The sequence below is a fragment of the Saimiri boliviensis genome, chromosome 2 (genome assembly GCF_048565385.1).
Source record: "Saimiri boliviensis isolate mSaiBol1 chromosome 2, mSaiBol1.pri, whole genome shotgun sequence".
In the NCBI taxonomy this organism is placed as follows: Eukaryota; Metazoa; Chordata; class Mammalia; order Primates; family Cebidae; genus Saimiri; species Saimiri boliviensis.
This window is the reverse complement of record NC_133450.1, coordinates 142196664-142216923: the sequence shown is the minus strand read 5'-3', so window position 1 is coordinate 142216923 and position 20260 is coordinate 142196664. Positions and strand designations below refer to the sequence as shown.

At 43.5% G+C, this 20260-nt stretch overlaps 1 protein-coding gene and 1 pseudogene across 4 annotated transcripts in view; one reads left to right on the top strand and one right to left on the bottom strand.

The window, feature by feature from the left end:
• DDX31 (DEAD-box helicase 31) overlaps positions 1 to 20207 on the bottom strand; it is a 78776-nt gene extending 58569 nt beyond the window's left edge. For 3 of the 4 annotated variants that reach the window (XM_074394573.1, XM_074394574.1, XM_074394575.1), the window contains exons 1-6: positions 20003 to 20168; positions 11037 to 11293; positions 10858 to 10933; positions 9813 to 9856; positions 8254 to 8324; positions 7209 to 7273 (exon numbers count right to left, since the gene is read on the bottom strand). In XM_074394573.1, coding sequence (XP_074250674.1) covers positions 7209 to 7273; positions 8254 to 8324; positions 9813 to 9856; positions 10858 to 10933; positions 11037 to 11293; positions 20003 to 20077 — 588 coding nt within the window. In that variant the 5' untranslated portion in view covers positions 20078 to 20168. Of the gene's footprint in view, positions 1 to 7208; positions 7274 to 8253; positions 8325 to 9812; positions 9857 to 10857; positions 10934 to 11036; positions 11294 to 20002 lie in introns of all 4 variants that reach the window. The other variant, XM_003935913.4, reaches the window with a different exon arrangement.
• Positions 13975 to 16721, top strand: LOC120360670 (splicing factor, proline- and glutamine-rich pseudogene; annotated as a pseudogene).
• Positions 20208 to 20260: the final 53 nt, after the last annotated feature.

Here is a 20260-nt window from a genome sequence, read left to right as displayed (position 1 = left end):
TAAACAAAGGAAGACTCCAAATGGACAGGACACGGGGGTAGCTGGTTGTAAAACATCAGAAGCAATCTCAGCAAAGAAAGGGACGAGATAAGGGTGCCCACTGATGTGGTTTGACTGCGCCTCCACCCAAATCTCAACTTGAATTCTATCTCTCAGAATTCCCACATATTGTGGGAGGGACCCAAGGGGAGGTAATTGAATCATGGCGGCCAGTCTTTCCCGCTTTTCTTACAATTAAGTCTCACAAGATCTGATGGGTTTATCAGAGGTTTCTTGTTTTGCTTCTTCCTCATTCTCTCTTGCTGCCACCAGTAAGACATGCCTTTCGCCCTGTGCCATGATGAGACCTTCCCAGCCATGTGGAACTATAAGTCAAATTAAACCTCCTTTTCTTTCCAGTCTTGGGTATGCTTTTATCAGTAGCATAAAAACAGACTAATACACCCACTAACCCCATCATTCTAGAATATTGTTCTAGAGGTCCTGGCCCATACAATCAGACAAGAGAAAAAATACGATACATAAAATTAGAAAGTAGGAGACAAAATTAGGGGGGGAAAAAAAACCAACCCATAAGAGAATTAACTAAAAATCTATTACAAACAAGATAATTTTTTCAAGTAGCTGAGTGCAAAATTAATATATAAAAAGCAATAGCCGGCAAGGCACAGTGATTCATGCCTGTAATTCCAGCACTTTCGAAGGCCGAGGCAGGTGGATCACCTGGGGTCAGGAGTTTGAGACCAGCCTGGCCAACATGGTAAAAACCTGTCTCTACTAAAAATACAAAAATTAGCTGGGCATGGTGGCAGGTAACTGTAATCTCAGCTATTTGGAAGGCTGAGGCATGAGAATCGCTTGAACCGGGAGGCACAGGTTGCAATGAGCCAAGATTGCACATCGCACTCCAGCCTGAGCAACAAGAGTAAAACTCCTTCACAATAAGAAAAAAAAAAAAAAAAATCAATAGCCTTCAATATAAAAAGTTAAAAAATACGATGAAAGGAAAAAATATCACATTTATAATAGCAATAAAAAAAGATAAAAATAAGCTTGGCAAAAAAATACACAAAATCTATATGAAGAAAATTTTAAAACACTTCTGAGGGGCATAAAGTAAATTTTGAATAAACAAAAAGATACATCCTATTTCTGGAAAAGAAGATGCAATAGTATATACATACAAGCTAATTCTCTCTAAATCACTTCATAAATGTAATTCTAACAAAAATGCCACAAACATGTATATATATAAAATAACATAAATAACCAGACAACCTGATTTGAAAGTTCATATGGAAAAATAAATGTACAAAAATAACCAAGACATTTATGAAAAATGTATCAGATGTTATAATAATTTAAAGCTACACATGAGCAGAGATTGTAACAGCAAAGAAAGCTGAAAATAGAATCAAATAGATACCAAAATTTAGAAAATAATATAAGGGCCATTTTAGATAAGCAAGAAAAAGTTGGTTTAATTCCAAAGTCCTGTGAGAAAAAAATGTTAGGAAAACAAAGCTGGAATTAAGTTGTCCCTTTAACAGATGACATAAAACTCAGAAATGTTAAAAGAAAACACCAATAAGTTTTATTATCCAAAATTTTTAAATTTCAGAATGGAAAAATGACACCTAAACAAAACCAAGGGTCAAATGATAAGCCAGGAGGAAAATATGCCACAACTGAGAGAAAGAGCTAATTTCCTTAATTAACGTATTTTTTAAAGCCCTGGGTTTTTGGAGGGTTTTTTTTGTTTTTTGTTTTTTTTTAGACAGAGTCTTGCTCTGTTGCCAGGCTGGAGGGCAGTGGCACAATCTCGGCTCGCTGCAACCTCCGCCTGCCAGGTTCAAGTGATTCTCCTGCCCCAGCCTCCCAAGTAGCTAGGACTACAGGTACACACCGCAATGCTCGGCTAATTTTTGTATTTTTAGTAGAGACCAGGTTTCACCATATTAGCCAGGCTGGTCTGAAACTTCTGACCTCAAGTGATCCATCCACCCACCTCAGCCTCCCAAAGTGCTGGGACTACAGGCATGAGCCACCACACCCAGCCCTTTATTCATTTTTCTATTTGAATTGGGTTTGTTTTTTTGAGATGAAGTCTTGCTCTATCACCCAGGCAGGAGTGCAATGGCATGATCTCGGCTTACTGCAACCTTCGCCTCCTGGGTTCAAGCGATTCTCCTGTCTCAGCCTCCCTTGTAATAAGATTACAGGCGTGTGCCACCACACCTGGCTAATTTTTTTTTATATTTTTGTAGAGACAGGTTTCACCATGTTGGCCAGGCTGGTCTCGAATCCCTGACCTCTTATGACCCACCTGCCTCGGCCTCCCAAAGTGCTGGGATTACAGGCATGAGCCACTGCACTCAACCTCTTCTTCCTTTTTTCCTCCCTTCCATACACCCAGGTGTGATGGTACATGCTTGTAATCCCAGCTACTTGGGAGGTTGAGGCAGGAAAATCACTTGAATCCGGGAGGCAGCGGTTTCAGTGAGCTGATATCATGTCATTGCACTCCAGCCTGGGCAACATAGCAAGACTCCATCTCAAAAAAAAAAAAAGAAGATACCGAACGCAGCTGAGAGCACTGAGAGGGCATGGGGAAACTGGACCTTCTCCCCGCTGTGGGAGTGCACACTGGCATATTCCCTTTCAAGTTTAATTTTGGCATAATTATCTACTAAAATAAAAATGCAAATTCTACTTACAGAAATTTCTTCTACAGAGCACGTATGTGCGTAATGAGGTTGTGGAATATTTTCAGACTGTAGAGTATTTACAGTGGCTGGTGTGTAGCAAAATACTAAACATAATATAAATTCCACCAAACGCTATGAGAATGAATCAGTAATTCACACTACATACATACAATGAAGTGCTAGGCAGTCATCAAAAAGAACAAGGCAGCCCAGTATGGTGCTAATTAAGGAGCCCAGAACACATCAAAAGAAGCAAAGCAAGGCACAGAACATCCTGCATAACAAAGCAACTGCACGTGTATCAAACCGAGCCAAACAGAAAAACAAACAAAAACACTTCACAAAGTGGTAAGAGGAACTATGCACACTCATGGTTGCTTGATATGCACAGAATTTCCCTGGGCGGATATACAAGAGACGGGTAATAACCACCATGGCATCTTGAGAAGCAAACTGTGCCACGAGGGGAAAGTGGGAGTAGAACGACTTTACTTTTCACTATATATATTTTTAGCACTCTTCGAAATTTTTAAAACATATATGGTGCATTATATCCAAAAAGCCTTAATAAAAAAAAGAAACCAAAGTAATCTGAAAAAAGCCTCTAAGCCAGTAGTGCCTTTCACATTAAAAGTGCTTAAAGACACTGAATGAATGAATCAAAACAACGTTAGTGGCAAAGCTAAGCCCAGAGTTAACAGCAAATTCAATTACAAGCATGGTTTTCGTGTTTTGCATGAAACATTTACCCATTAAGAAGAAAAGGATTTGGAATTCAAACCAGAGCCGTCTGTACTCAACATCGACTTTGAGACTACACTGAACGCAAGCCAGGAATGGTAAATATGCTAGTACAACAGAAGCAATGTACCACTGTGTGACGTTAGGAGATTCTGACATTTCAAAAGGTGTTTCTACATAGAGAAGAAGAAAGAAAAATCAATTCCTCACAGGGCACAAGTAAGTGAGGGAGGATGGATACGATGTTAAAAAAAAAAAAAATCAGAGCCAAAATAACTGAAGAGTGCGAACACAGAAAAACAGTCCATTCTCATGCTATCACCAAAGTAATTTAAGAATCTGTTGGGTGCCTTCAATTTGCTGTGCCCTCCACGTAAGTTTTTTACAGGTCAAATCATTTTACAATGAACTCCAAGGGACTATATTATTACTTGAAATAAGTGAATTAAATTGATGCCTGGAAAACTGTGTTTCCACAGAATATTCCAGTCTTCAATAGAATGACCTATTTGTGATTTTTAAAAAAATATTGCAGCAAATAAAAAATGACATGGCTTATTCATGGTTCTGAATATAACCAATCAAATCATTGCCCCTCCATGTAGCCACATGACCATGCTGCTGATGATGGCCAAAGCATGATGTCACCAGGCACTGGATGTCAGGTCTCAACACTGCACATGCATTAGCTCAACCTTGATCCCAGCCCTTGGAGACAGGCACTGCTACTGCCCCTGTGCTACAGAAAAAGACACTGAGGCACGGAGGATGCAACCATTTGCCTGACATTACCCTGAGACCCAGTATTAAGCAGAGCTGCCCACCACGCCACCCCCCCGATATGTATGTCCATCAAATCTCTCTCATCCTGCAGTCACGATCTATGAAATCAGAGTTGGGCTAGAACTGTATAAGCCATTCCAGCTCAGATAGTCCAAATTCTCCAACCAGTATAAAGAAAACACTCAGCCGGGCGCGGTGGCTCAAGCCTGTAATCCCAGCACTTTGGGAGGCGGAGGCGGGTGGATCACGAGGTCAAGAGATCGAGACCATCCTGGTCAACATGGTGAAACCCCGTCTCTACTAAAAAAAAATACAAAAAAATTAGCTGGGCATGGTGGCACATGCCTGTAATCCCAGCTACTCAGGAGGCTGAGGCAGGAGAATTGCCTGAACCCAGGAGGCGGAGGTTGCGGTGAGCCGAGATCGTGCCATTGCACTCCAGCCTGGGTAACAAGAGCAAAACTCCGTCTCAAAAAAAAAAAAAAAGAAAAAAAAAAAAAAAAAAAAAGAAAACACTCTCCACTGGCAAGATGTTCTCCTGTAGCATACAAGTAGATAATACTTCACTACGCGATTACAGAAAATTTACATTTATTCTTCTCTATGTGCCAGGGTCAATGTTTCACACAAATTCAAGTAACAAGGTAAGAATATTTGCTCAAGTTCACAAATAGTAATTGAAAAAATATCGTTTTTTTAATGGCTACACTGAGATCCATCTCTGGATGATTTTGTAGGGTTTCTTCAACCGATTAAAAATAATTCTTAGCCTATTCATTTTGAATGAATTCAGGCTTATAATTTCAGACTTACAAAAAATTTGCATGGGCTGGGTGCAGTGGCTCACACCTGTGATCCCTTTCAGAGGCCAAGGTGGATCACTTATGGCCAGGAGTTTGAGACCAGCCTGGCCAACATAGTGAAACCTGTCTTTACTAAAAATACAAAAATTAGCTGGCTATGGTAGCAGGCACCTATAATCCCAGCTAATCGGGAGGCTGAGGCAGAAGAATCACTTGAATCTGGGAGCTGGAGGTTGCAGTGAGCTGAGATCGTGACAGAGTGAAACTCCTTCTCGACAGCAACAAAAAATTTGCATTAAAAAGTATACGGAGTTTTCATATACCCTTCTCTCAGCTTCTCCATATGTATTATCAATTACCAAAACCATAGTATAATTATCAAAACTGGGAAGTTAACACTAATTCAATACTATTGATTAATCTACTGACCTTATTCAAATTTCATCAATTAACCTGTTAATGTCGTATTTCCAAACTAGGATCCAATCCAGGACTATATGTTGTATTTTGTTGTCATGTCCCCTTTAATGTGGGTAGTTCTTTAGCATTTGTCTTTTATAACCTTAACACTTTCCGAAAATACTGGCCAGTTGTTTTGTAGAATGTCCCTTGAATTGGGTTTGTCTGGCATTTCCTCAAGATCAAATTCAGGTTATGCATTTTTGGCAGAAGGGATGTGTCCTCCACAGTACATTGTATCAGGAGGCACACGAGGTCAGAATTTCTCATTACTGGTGATGCACATTGATCATTTGGTTAAGGTGGTGACTGCTAGGCTTCCTGAATGGAAAGTTACTGCTTTTCCCTTTGTAATTAAAAAGCATCTTGTGTAGGGATACTTTCAGGCTATGTAAATAACCACTTCTCTCCCCGCAACCCCCAACACACCGTCATCCACTCATTTTAGTATCTACGATAACTCATGCCTGAAACAACTGACTGGCTTTTGCCAAATGGTGACTTCCTACTTCTATCATTTCTACATTTATTAGAATTCTACCATAAAGAATTCTATCTTCTCCCTCATTTATCGTTATCAGTTTGGACTCATAGATATTTTGTTTTAGTTTATGGACTGCAATACAACACAATTATTATTTAGTCACTCAAATATCAGGTAGGCTAGATATACCATTAATTCTGCATATCCAAACTGAGAAAAACAGTAATCGATTAACTTTTGTCTGTTTTTTGTACTTCCCTCACTTTCTATTTCCGCTCTTACCACTTCCTCTCAGTTGAGAATAATGAGGGCTCTATTTCTGGGACCCTGGGCTGGTGTTTGAAACAAAGCCTCTGCCCAGGGTCACAGCAGTTAACTGGCCTCCTAGGGAACGCACCCCAGGCACTAACTTAACGTGTTTCACAACTAAAGATAAATTCTGGATAATCTCAAAAATGAGGCAGCCCAAGTTGCCATAATATTAATATTTCAGCTAAATGGGTGCTTATTTTCATATTTACTGTTCATGAGAAACCACTGTTTTAAATATGAAGTTCAGCCTTCTTGGTCAAAAGTAAACACCATATTGGAAGTTAGGATAGGTTAAATGCTTTATATACAACACAGACTCGAGCATAAATGGATAGCTGAAAAATCAAATCACCTTCAGACTCTGAGTGATCATTTTGTAAAAGGTCCCATGTTAGGTGCTGTGGAAAACATAGACACTAGTCCCTATTACAGCACAGAGCCAGTAATCAACCTTCACTGTGTCTTCACACAGAGTAAGGAGTTTGGTCTCTGCGGCCAAAGAACGGAGGTAGAAATCTAGGTTCGCCACTCCTTGTTGCACGGCCTTGGTTATTTAACTTTCCTAAGCCTCTGTATTTCTTTGTAAAATCTGGATCACAGTAATACCTATAATGCGGTGGGGGGAGACAGCAGTTAAAGATTTAAGAAGGTAACACGTGCAAAGTATCATGCCTGACACGGGGCGCATGTCACAAAGCATTTTACTAGTATACTTACTATGACAACTGTGAAGTGTATTTATTCTACTCTAGACATAGTCTCTAGATACAACACATTTATGTAATAAATAAATTAAAAGGAGGTGAAAAAATACTAAGTGAAAACAGATCCTTTTAGTCCTTGTATTTCTGTTATGGTTCAGTTTGACAGCTGCTTAAGCACTAAGAGCAATGACAGAAAAATACATTTTATACACACCTGTATTTTTGACTTCATTGCTTGAAGGGACTGGACCACAGGGATGCAATAGGCAAGAGTTTTTCCTTTCAAAAAAAAAAAGCAAAAGCAGTTAAAAATCACACACCCTACAGATGTAGGAAAAGCAAAGAATGCAAAGAAAACAGGCTCTGCTATCTTCCAGTAGTACTACATTCGGGGGAAAGGGAAGCTGCTCATTATACATCCAAGAGAGGTGAAAAGAACTTCCTTCCCCTGTCTGCACAAATCCCAGTTTTGCTTTGTAAAATCAGTACTTCTAAAAACTAGAAGCCTCAGTTCCTTTATTCATCTAACTAGAGAGAATGATATGTCTCCCAAATTACACAGAAGCTCAACTTGATGGCTGTCTGTAGAAGCCAGAAAATTCCTCCTCTGAAGTCCTCCCTACCCTCTCAGATGAGCTTCAGTGGTCAATTACGTCTCCTCTGCAGTGCTGACGTGATTGGGAGCCAGTCTGTACTCTAGAGCTAATCTCTAATGACGGAAAACCAACAGATGGCAAAAACTTTAGGTCTCCAGCCTTCTGATTGGTGGCCGAGCTGGTGGAAGTAAAGGACAGCTGACCAGCCGAGGGCATACAAGGGTCAAAACAGCAAGTGTAGACTGGCCTGGAACACGCAGAAACAGCGTTCTGTCCCTGAGCACACCTGGCATCTGGTCAGCGTATGCTCAGGCCACAAATCCCTCTGTGTTTAATACCAGCAGAAAACATTCATTCTCCACTAGAGTGAGAATGGGCAGCTCTGGCCACAGAGTGTGGGACTTGGTAAAGCCCCGAAATAGGCACTGAGGAAATTATAGCCGAACTTGACTACTTCCCAATCATTCCTCATTGTGGCACCATCAACTGCCCCTTCCTTTCATTATGTGAACATATTCAGGGTTCTCATCAAAAGCAAGCATGGCCTCCCTCCCCCAAACGAAAAATTGCCGCCACCACCAACCCAGACACCTCACGGCAAGACCTACTGCAGGACCATGGGCCTGAGCAGAGGAAAAAGGGCGGAGATGAAATGAGACTAACCTGAGCCCGTCTGGGATCTCACGAGAGCATCTCTGCCTTCCAGCAACACAGGAATACTTTGCTTCTGAACACTTGGCCACCCGAAAAAAAGAACACACCTTATCTATATTATCCAGTTACAGACAGAAATGCAGGATACATAAAAGGCAAGTGCACACACTAAGATTCATCTAGACAGCCACATAAGTTATTGAAGCATTCAAAAAAAGGTACGAAGAAAATTTGATGATTAGAAAGCTCAAACCCTAGTTACATTTCTGGAACTTAGCCTGAAAATGGTAGGGCAAGCCAGAGACCGGTCATTCTATTAAACTAATTCTTTTCAAAATGGAACAGGTGGCCAGGTGGGGTGGCTCACACCTGTAATCCTTGAATTTTGGGAGGCCGAGGCGGGTAGATCACCTCAGGTCAGGAGTTTGAGACCAGCCTGGCCAATACGAAGAAACCCTGTCTGTACTAAAAATATAAAAAAAAAGCTAGGCGTGGTGAAACATGCCTATAATCCCAACTACACCGGAGGCTGAGGCAGGAGAATTGTTTGAACCTGGGAGGCAGAGGTTGCAGTGAGCCGAGATCATGCCACCGCACTCCAGCCTGGGCAACAAGAGCAAAACTCTGTCTACAAAAAAAAAAAAAAAAAAGGAACAGGCATGATGACAAATCAGAGTTACCACAAAGTGTATCACACACTCTCTTGCTATCACTAACAGAAATATGAAACACAATGGAAAGGTTTCCATGCAGGATAGCAGGAGGAAGCTCGCCAGCTATTCAGAGAGCCGGCAGCTCTCTGGATTCTCCAGGAAAAGGTTACAGACATGCTGAGATGTGTGTCTACACATGTCTTTTAAACCAAGAACCAAAACAGACACAAAAATCACTACACATGTATTTTAAACCAAGAACCAAAACAGACACAAAAATCACTTAAATTTGGTTGATCAAACAAAAAACTCGTGGGGAGGTTCCTTAAGTCTGTAATATTTTTATTAATTTTTACTAATCAAAGTAAAAGATCATTATTAAAATGCACAGAATCTGTCTCAAAAAAAAAAAAATGCACAGAAGCACAAATACTCAAAACAAGGAAGCTCATCTCCCCCACACCTTTTACTTCTTATTTTCCAGGAGTCATTCCCTACAGCAAACGCTGAAAACATTTTTTCAGTATCCCATTCTATTCAACGGAACATTTCCTCTTGACCTTTTGGTTGACACTAATTCTTACTACTAAGAAATGACATGGTCGCATTCTATATTTCGGCCAAATTCTTTTCAGGGAAGCCCAGTAAACAGTGGCGCTCATGCAGCCCACCTTCTGAATCAGACATCTCTCGCAGTTTAGAGCCAAGGGCAGAAGTGGATGGAAAGCCGGTCTTTCCATTTAACAGGTGGAGAGAATGAGTAGCTAAGTGAGATGACAATCCTTTATGGTCAATAGCCTGGCGCCTGCTGTTTTCTAACACCAAGACACAAATTTGGTCTGCCTTGCACAGACATGTTTCGTCTGGTTATACCCACTTAAAGCCTAAGAAATCAAGTTAGCATGAAGTTCTTACCTGGTCATACTAGACATTTTTAAGACCGTATTTATTGTGGAAATCTAAGAGAGAAGATGAAAAAACTTTAATATTTGGATACAAAATATTTACTGGAAATTACACAAAAAAGGAGAAACTGCTGTTGAGATGACATTGACTACTATGACCAAATTAAGTTCCTCCACCCAGGTGGTGCTCTCGACTTGGGGTGATTCTGCCACCCGCCCTAAATCCCTGGGGACCCGGGCAATGTCTGGAAAAATTTTGCTTGCCATAATGGGGTGGGGGGGGCAGTACTGGCATCTAGTGGGTAGAGGCCAGGGATGCTGCTAAACATCCTGCAATGCTCAGGACAGTCCCCAAAACTAAGAGTGACCTAGTCTAGAATGTCCACAGCACCAAGTCTGAGAAACCCTGTTCCACCCTGCAGGTGAGAAACAGGCTTAGTAACTCACCCGTGAAGGGGTAGGTTGTAACCATACAAGCAGAGGAAACCAAGCCTGCCTAAAAGTTAATATACATATGTGTATATACATATTTTTACTCACGAGTGTCTGAAGAACTCACCTTTTTCCTTTAAAGTGTCCGTGTGTTTGCAGAACACACACTAAAATACTCTTCTTCCCCCACTTCCCTAAAACTGTAGATGTCCCTTAACAGCAAGATGCCAGCACAGTTCCCTCTCCTATGGTCACTGTGACATCTGCCACCACAAATGGCTTCACCACCACAGCTATCCAGTAAACAGGAAGCTGTTTAAAGTTTAGCAAGTGACGTCCTGACCCTAAATTGTATTAGCCGAGGAAAGTCTTCAGTACTTAAAAAAAAAAAAAAAAAGAACCGGAGGTGGGGCCGGTGGGGTCAGAAAGCAGTCAACAGTCAACAAACTAAGCACCCCTGAACTGCCCTAAAAGAGTACCATAGCAATCTCAGTTCATTCAGGTAACTCGGAGCAGAAACAAACTGTCTCCCATTTCTCCTCCTAGAACTGCCATTTCACAGACCTGAACGGACAAACACACCAAAAAAAACGAACCCACAAAACACTGAAAGGTACACTTACTAAATGTGGGTGGAGGCCCAGTTCATGAAAAGCAGCTGAAGTAAACACTTTTTCCTGCACCTGTTTTACTACGGATCTGTAAATGATGAACAAAAACCCAGGCGTCAGTTCCAATAGGAACAAAGAACGGGGAGAACAGAGTCTTTTTTTTCCTGAGGGGCATCTGCCCCTGGACATACCTGTGGAGCTCTGGAATGTCAGGGTTGTTTTTAAACAGTGATGAAGTCTTAACACACGGTCTCTCCTCTTGGTTTCCATCATTCGTGCTAACCGAATGCTTCTTCGCAGAAAACGCTTTCTGTGCGTTCCCCTTAAAAGTCCTTTGAGTTTCTTTAACACCAGTTTTCTTGGCTGGGAGAAATGAAGTTTCGTTCCTCCGTTTCACGGGGGGAGCCTCACTGGACGCTTGGTATTTTCTTTTTGTAGCCTTTGCTTGCTGCGTTGTTCCCAGAAGGAAAGATCAACAAGAGATGCATTAGTCCATGAAGACAGAGCTCGGAGTGAAGCCTGACTGCCCACAGAATTGCATCTCTCCCTGCAGAGATCATTATGCCCCATATGTCAAGCAACAGTTTAGGGTTTGCAACCAGACTCTTGGACTCAGCTTTTTCCAAAAAGTAAAAAAAAAAAAGGAAGAGGAAAAAAGAAAAAAAATCTCAGCTCACACATCCACCAGACCTCACCATCCATCTTCACCGTTAAATCAATCAAGATGAGGGTAAGGATCAAGAAGAAACATTTTTCCAGTTGAATTGTTAACTAACGGAGTCTGTTTTAAGGGAAGCAAGAATGTACCTTGTGAAGGGTGTGTCAATCCATATTCGTAGGAATCCATTTACCCAAGGAGAAAAGCAGGGCGGAGGAAAATGAATCTCTTCTCTCCACCAACAAAGCACACTGGAGCCCGCGCAGGAGAGGACAAGTGGAATGCGCCTCCCGGCCGGTGCCCAAGACACGGAAACCTTCATTCCCATTCTACCCCAGTGCTTGGATCTGTCATTCTCTCCTCTCAAGCTGCTCCTCCAGATTCAGATGGTCTGGAGAAAATTCCTACTCCCTGTTCCCACTCCAAATGAGAATGCAGCTCCATCCATCACCTCTATCACAATTACTTCCTACCTTCCTTGCCTTTCAAGTCTCGGAGCCCCTGCCTGATTGCCGATTACAGGCTACACAGCACTAGGAATCTCTGGACTGTTGCTTCTTATTTCCATTATGTGAATGTGGTTAAATGCATGATGTCCAAACTTCCCCTAGGAGAAGAAACATCCAAATCCTCTATTTTCTTTGGCCTTCTTTTCTGATTTACAAATGAATATAAAAGCATCCCTTGAGTAGCCAGTGCTTGTTATCCTGGAGTTTGGCGTTCTCTCAGAATATGTTACTTTCCTCTTTGCTTGAAATAATGACCTGGTTTTACATGTTGGCTTTCCTTAGCCATAACCCTCAGCTTCAGACTAACCCACCAATAACAACAGTTCTTTGTTCCATAAGGATTCCTTTACCTAAGTAATTAAATACAACTTCAAACATTTAATATTAATAAAGTAAAAAACTGACATATTCCATCTTACAAATTTATTTTTACAAAGTCCCAAGTTTATGAATTTTCAGATTACAGAAAGAGATGACATCAATTTTCAGGTTTGTTGAACCATTTGCAAGACAGTATGAAACGTGCAGATTTCGCCTGATTTACAGACTCAGGACTCTTGGAGCACAAAAATTCCCAAAGGCCACTCCCACCATGCATGCAATTCCTATGACAGGTCCTGAGCAGGCAGACTTACAGCCTCTCCCTGCACACCTCCGGCATTCCATGAGGTAGCCCATTCTGTTCATGACCAATTCTAGGAATTAGGAAGCTATTTCTGACATTTATGCAAGATCCGCATCCTTCAAACCTAAGTCTGAGGTATACTTTCTGCAGCGACACCGAACAAGCTTACTTCCTCTTACACCTACCATTTCTTCTTGTATCACATAACTCTCTTTTCTTTCTTCTTTGCACACAATTATTTCAAATAGGACACAAAATTTAGATCACTTATCATCTTGGTCACCCTTTATTCCTATGTCAACATCTCTTTAAAAACAAGTACTCAGAGTTAAAACACATTAGGTTTTCCATTGCTCTTAGGCTAAAATAAAAAATATGTAATATTGTCAGGTGCCATGGCTCTTGACTGTAATCCCAGCACTTTGTGAGGCTGAGGTGAGCTGACTGCTTGAGGCCAGGAGTTCAAGACCAGCTTGGGCAACATAGTGAAACTCGGTCTCTACAAAAAAAAATACAAAAATTAGCTGGGCATGGCGGTGCATATCTGTAGTCCCAGCTACTTGAGAGGCTAACTTGGGCGGGATCACCTGAGCCCAGGAGGTCAAGGTTGTATTGAGCCATGATGACGCCATGATGCCACTGCTCTCCAGTCTAGGTGACAAGTAAGACCCTGGCTCAATTTTTTTTTTTAAAGTCTGTAATATGATCTACAAAGCCGTCTAGAATCTGACCACTGCCCATCTCACCAGCTTCAACTCTGCTGTCTGCCACTCTGGTCTTCCTGAAATCCCTAGAATGTGCTGTTCCTTCCACCTCCTTTGCACATGCTACTCCCACACCCGGGACTCCACTCTGCCCCGTGGCTGCCACCCCATCTCATCCTTCAGATGGAGGCTCACCAACTCCTTCCTCAGAAGAGCCTTTCCTGACCTCTCTTCACCCAGTCAGCCAAGATGCCCTGTTCTTGGCTCTCCTGGCACCCTTATTCTTCTCCATGGCATTTGGCAAAATAATAAGCATAGCATGGAGCTCACTGCTTCATGTCTGTCTTTCCCATTAGACTGTAATCACCACAAGAAAGGGACCAGTCTGTCCTACACAGCACCGTATCCCCTGTACAGGCTTGTAAAGTCAATGAGTAACACACATGGAATTATCCCTTCCCACCAGCTGGATACAATTAAACTATTCCCAGCATCCACAACACATTCATTCGCAGTTGTCAAGAAGCTTGGTTCTCAAGATACAAAGTAGAAAGATTAGCCAAGCCCTCGAGAAAGTCACACACTATCGGAGGAGACCAAGTCATGCTTTTTGTGTCCTCTGCTAGTAGAGGCATGAACCCAGCTTCTACACTGGTGCTACAGAAGACGTGCGTACAAGAGGATCCGGGAGCCGCTAGAAAACCTAGAGTCACATGGACTGCGGCAAAGCAGCAGGGGGCAAGAACACCGAGAACGCTTCCTGGGGTGGCGTCTGAGCAGCTGGGGAGCAAGGACGTATCTGGAGCTACTGGAAATTAGCAGTGCGACATGAAGCGAGTCACTCCGCCTGGGTCTCTGTTCCCACACCTGTAAAATGAGGCGATTTTGGCAAATGGCCTCTAGGACCCACCTGGCCCTGAGTCTAAGATGCCAGGCCTTCGGTATTCATACACATACCGAGTAGTTACTACACGCCAAGGAGTATGCTAAGTACTCACGTGTATTCTCTCACTATCAACACAGGTACTGTTGTCATCTCATTTTAAGATGAGAACACGGAGGCAGAGATGTGAGGTAATCTGCCCATCACTGAGGAAACCAGGCTCCCTTTCCCTAGGCACTGAGATTCTATTCCAGCGTCCTCACAGTACCATAGGACCTTTTATTACCGTATTCTCTCTGCTGTAGAAAACATCCTGTGGAGTCTGGTTTCTACTTTGAGTTGTTCTCTAGAAGGACATACACCAAATAGCAACAAGCACTGTCTTAGTATGGCAGTTATGGGTGGGTTTTAAAATATCTTTTTTCCAAATTTTTTAAGATAAATTTGTATTAATAATCAGAAAGTTGGCCTGTGCCATCCGTCATTTCGGGAGAAGCAAGGTGGCCTCCACGCTTCCCGAGCGTCTTCTTCGCTTCTGCTTCGACCTCCCATTGACCACAAGCCTGTCTTGGGATAGGTTCTGGGGTCCTGGAGTCCTGGCGGGGGTGGAGGAGGCGACAGCCTCCACGACTTCCATTCCCCACCGCCCGGCATGGGCCTCAATCAGAACATGGTCCCCTGGGTCTCTGAGGCCGCCCCCGCCTCCACACCAACAGCAGCCACTGCCACTGCCACAGCCGCAGCCGCAGCCACAGCCACAGCCACTGCCACAGCCGCAGCCACAGCCACTGCCACTAACACAGCCGCAGCCACAGCCACAGCCACAGCCACAGCCGCTGCCGCCGCCGCCACAGGACTCATCCAAGTCCACCACTCCTCAGGGACCCAGCCCCCTCCCTGAGAGGGCAGCGCGCCGCCCGCCACTCAGCAAACCTCGGGGGCCCCGCCAGGGTCAGGGCCAGGCCCGACTCCCACCCAGATGCCGCTGCCTGCAGTCACCTCAGGCCCCCTTCCCACGATGGCATCGCCACCCACCCCTCCAAGCAGCAGGGTCCCTACCACGCCTCCACCCTTGGGCCTACGCAGGGCCCAGGCCTAGGCACTCCTGGCAGCCACAAGCCACCGCATCAAGCAGTGGGGAGCCCCGCAGCGGGGGCGCCAACACCACCCGCCCTACCACCAGCAGCACCGCAGGGGCCCCGGCCCCATGGCCGCACTCAGAAGGGTTTAAAGCCAACTTGTCTCTCTTGAGGAGGCCTGGAGAGAAAACTTACAGCGATGTGGGTTGTTTTTTGGGAATCTACCTGTGATAATCTAAATCACAGAGGATGAATTCAAAAGACTATTTGCTAAATATGGAGAGCCAGGAGAAGTTTTTATCAACAAAGGCAAAGGATTTGGATTTATTAAGCTTGAATCTAGAGCTCTGGCTGAAACTGCCAAAGCTGAACTCGATGATACACCCATGGGAGGTAGACAGCTTCGAGTTCGCTTGGCCCCATATCCTGCTGCCCTGTCTGTTCCTAATCTTTCACCTCATGTTTCCAATGAGCTGCTGGAAGAAGCCATTAGCCAGTTTGATCCCATTTGTTATAACAGGGGATGATCGTGGAAGATCTACCAGGAAAGGCATTATTGAATTTGCTTCTAAACCAGCAACAAGAAAGGCATTTGAACAATGCAGTGTTTTTCTGCTGACAACTCCTTGTCCAGTCACTGTGGAACCACTTGAACAACGAGACGATAAAGATGGTCTTCCTCAAAAACCTGCACAGGATAATCCAATGTACCCAAAGGAGAGAGGAACCCCTCCTCGTTTTGCCCAGCGTGGCACATCTCAGTATGAATATTCTCAGCGATGGAAGTGTTTGGTCATGAAATGGAAAAACAGCAAAGGGAACAAGCTGGAAAAAAAAAACCAGGAAGGATGCAAAAGACAAATTGGAAAATGAAACGGAAGACGCCTGCTGTGAACATCAGGCAAATCCTTTGTGCCAAGATCTGAAGAGACGACAGGAGGAATTAAGACGCACGGAAGAACTTCACAATCAAGAAACGCAGAAATGTTAAGAAATGCAATTGAGGCAAGAGGAGGAATGATGTAGAAGCGAGGAAGAGATGATGATTTGTCAACATGAGATGGAAGAACAAATGAGGCGCCAAAGAGAGGAAAGTGACAGCCGAATGGGCTACACGGATCAAGAGACGTGAGAACGGATGGCGGAGGAGCAATGAACATGGGGAGGCTATGGTTCAGGAGGCCAGAAAGCTCCACCTCTAGGTGGTGGCGGCGGCGTAAGTTCTGAAGCTAATCCTGGAGTTCCACCGGCAACCATGAGTGGTTCCAGGATGGGAAGTGACATGTGTCCTGAGCGCCTTGGGCAGGGAGGTGTGGGGCCTGTACGTGGACAGGGTCTTAGAGGAATGGGCCTGGAACTCCAGCAGGATACGACACAGAGAGGAGTACGAAGCCCCAAACAAAAAACCCCAATTTTAGATGTGATATCTACGCTTTCATTCCAGTTTGTTTCTGTCCTTTGTTTAGAGACCAATCTTTTAAATTCTTGCATTTTAGTAAGAAAGCTACCTTTTTATGGATGTTAGCAGTTTACTGACCTAATACTTGTAAATGGTCTGTTTGGGCAGGTAAAATTATGCAATGCAGTGCTTGAAACAGAATTTTTTTTTCCTCTTTTTTAAAAAACTTTATAATGTCCCTCAAGTTATGACAGTGTACCCTGGACCACTGAATCTCCAAAGTGTACCAACATTTTTCTTTCACTGTGCTTCAAAGAAATAAAAAACAGTTATAATATTGATCTTCAACTTTGCCATTCATGCTTCTATGCACATTAGGCTATCTATTCTACATTGAAAGCATAAGAGTGTCTAGGCCTTTGAATGGCATATGCCATTTCTGGGAAATGTATCTGGAGGCTAAGCATTGCTTTCTACAAATAACTGCCCCCTTTGTTTTAAAAAGAAGAATTGCATATTGAAGTAGTTTCATGATTTGCTTGCCATCACAGGAAGCGTGCTGGTGCTAAGTATTTTTTAAATGGTTACGTAGCAAAGCTGAACTGAAAATCTTCATTTGGGAATATGTATTAAGATTGTGGAATGGGAGTAAGACAACTGGTAGGGGGTGAAAGTGGGTTTGATTAAACAGGTATTTTATGGCCCTATGAGCTATCCTTTTTATCCTTGAAAGTTTTTGAAAAGTGGAAAGATCATTTTGTTGCATTTCCCCATTTCTTGTTTTTAAAAGATCAACAAATCTTGAGCCCTATAAATGGATTGTATTGAACTTTTATATTTGAACTAAAGATTGTTCAGCATGAAAAAAAAAAAAATCAGAAAATTTTTTTGTTTTTGTTTTTTTGAGACAGAGTCTGACTATGTTGCCTAGGCTGGAGTGCTGTGATCTCAGTTCACTGCAACCTCCCCTGGCTCCTGGATTCAAGTGATTTCAGCCTCCTGAGTAGTCGGGATTACAGGCGCCCACCACCATGCCCAGCTAGTTTTTGTTTGTTTGTTTTTGTATTTTTAGTAGAGATGGGGTTTCACCATGTTGGCCGGGCTGGCCTCGAACTCCTGACCGCAGGTGATCTGCCTGCCTCGGCCTCCCAAAGTTCTGGAATTACGGGCGTGAGCCACCGCACCCAGTCCAGAAAGTATTTTTTGGAGAGAAAATGTCTGCATAGTGTTAGATATAGCATAATTTAAGCTGTCAGTCTTTCTAAATCCAGTATATTAGCTATCCATTCCAAGCTCAGGTTGCTGGCAAGTCTCATCAGCATATCTATCATTCTCATTCACGACATCAATGAGAATGTGTATATAGACAAGGCCACTGCATCGCCTCATTAATTAATCCCCTTTTGATAATCATAAAACTAGGTACCCTACATGTATTTACTCCATGCTCCTTATGTGTTAATTACTAGGCTCTGCACAGGACACAAGCTCCCCAGTGATCTCCTGACGTAGCAATCTATTATCCAAAATGCAGCTAACACTACTTCATGTTGCTGGCATTTATTAAGTGCCTCTGTGGGCCAGACAAAGTCTAGTCTTTATGTATATTATCTCATTGAATCCTTATAATTACCTTATATGAAGCAGAAATGATTGTTCTCTTTTTACAGCTAGGAAAAGTGAGAATCAGAAAGATTCAGTAACTTCCCCCAGGGTCACAGAGCTAGTGTACAGCAAGGATAGTACCGAATCCAAGGTCTATCCTATTCCAAATCCCATGCTCCCAATGGCTCCTCTATCCTTCTCCCCCCTCCTTCTAGATGCAGCTACACCACTGGCTGGCTGGACTCCTTACTGCCAAGCATCTCAATCCTAAAGTATGATGATCACTTTATGATTTTACATGACCTTTTCTATTCTGTAGTCCTCTTTTCTAGGAGACAAAATCATCCTAGAAACTTAGTTAAGTTCTCAGTTCTTGAAAGTTTTCAGTTCTTGCTTAAGTTAATTTTAGGGCATCTTTCCCCTTTCTAGCTACGGGATTATGTCAATGAAATGCATTTTCCTTTCCCCCTCCATTGCACGTGGATGAAAATCTGTCCCATTTTTGAAGGCTCTTCAAAGAAACTCCTAGCTGTCAGTCCTCATTCCTGAAACAAATGAACCTTCCCCATGGCGACAAAAAGTTAAAAACTGTAAAACATTTGAAGAGATTTATTCTGAGCCAAGTATAAGCACCCATGGCCCATTACATAGCCCTCTGGAGATCCTAAGAACATGTGCCCAAGGTAGTCGGGGTGCGGCTTGGTTTATACATTTTACAGAGGCATGAAACATCAATCAAATACATTCAAGAAATACATTGGTTTGGTCCAGAAAGGTGAGACAACCCAAAGTGTGGGGGGGAGGGGAGGTTCCAGGCTATGGGTAAATTTAAACATTTTCTGGTTGACACTTCGTCTAAAAACCTAGGATGGATAGAAAATGTTCAGGTTAAGATAAAAGATTGTGGAGACCAAGGTTCTTTTGAAGTCCTCAGTGGCTGCCCTTAGAGACAACAGAGGATAAATGTTTCCTTTTCAGATATTTGAAAGGTGGTAGACTCCTAATCTCTTTAGGATTAGGAGGGCCTGGAAGAAAAAGATCTAGCTATGTTAACAGAGATTCTTTACAGATGTAAAGTTTTTCCCCACAAAGAACAGCTTTGCTGGGCCATTTCAAAATAGGGCAAAGAAACATGTTTTGGGGTAAAATATTTTGACTTTCCTCTTTGTCATATGTTAGGTCAGAGTCAGGTTGCAAAATAAGTCACGATATATAGGATTAAATGAAACCAATCTGATGAGAATTTATGGTTTGTAGGGCATGACTCCAGAACCCTTGGGAATTTGGGCAAGATTAAAAAAAAAAAAAAAAAAAATCAGAGGTCAGTCCGCACTCAGTGGAGGAAACTGGCTTACAGAAGTTAAGCCTTAGCCTGGGACTCGCGCCGGAGCGTCAAGTCCTCCTTCCACGGGAAACAGTCTCCAATTCCTTCCTATATTTTTCTAGGCGCAGGACCCAGTTCCCCGCCCCTCCACACCGCTCCCCTCCCTCATTCCAGGAGCATCCCAGCGGGTGGTGTTCCTGTTAGAGATTGTGTTTCGGCGCAACTCCCTCCGAAGCTGCCGAGAGTCTGACTTTCTCCCGCTTAACTCCGTAAAGGACTCGAAAGCCGACCCCGAGTCACAGCCGCAGCTCCCGGCGCGCTGAGAGCCGGGCCGCGGGTGGGGACGGAGCTGAAGCCGGGTCAAAACTCACCCGACTCGCCTGGGCTGGGAGGCGTCTGGAGAACGTCCTGGGGTTGTCCAAGAGCGAACCGTCGGCGGCTGCCATGGCCTGCGTGGGGTACGCGTGGTGCAGCGGCGAGCCGGGTGTACAGACGGCTGAGGCCAGGACCCAACGTGGGACGCGCGAGGACCCCGCGCGGCTGCCCCGCCGAGTCCTGCGCCGCAGCCTCTTCCGGGTCCGGAACGGCTCCACTTGTACCGACCCACCCCGAGGGGAGACAGACGGCGG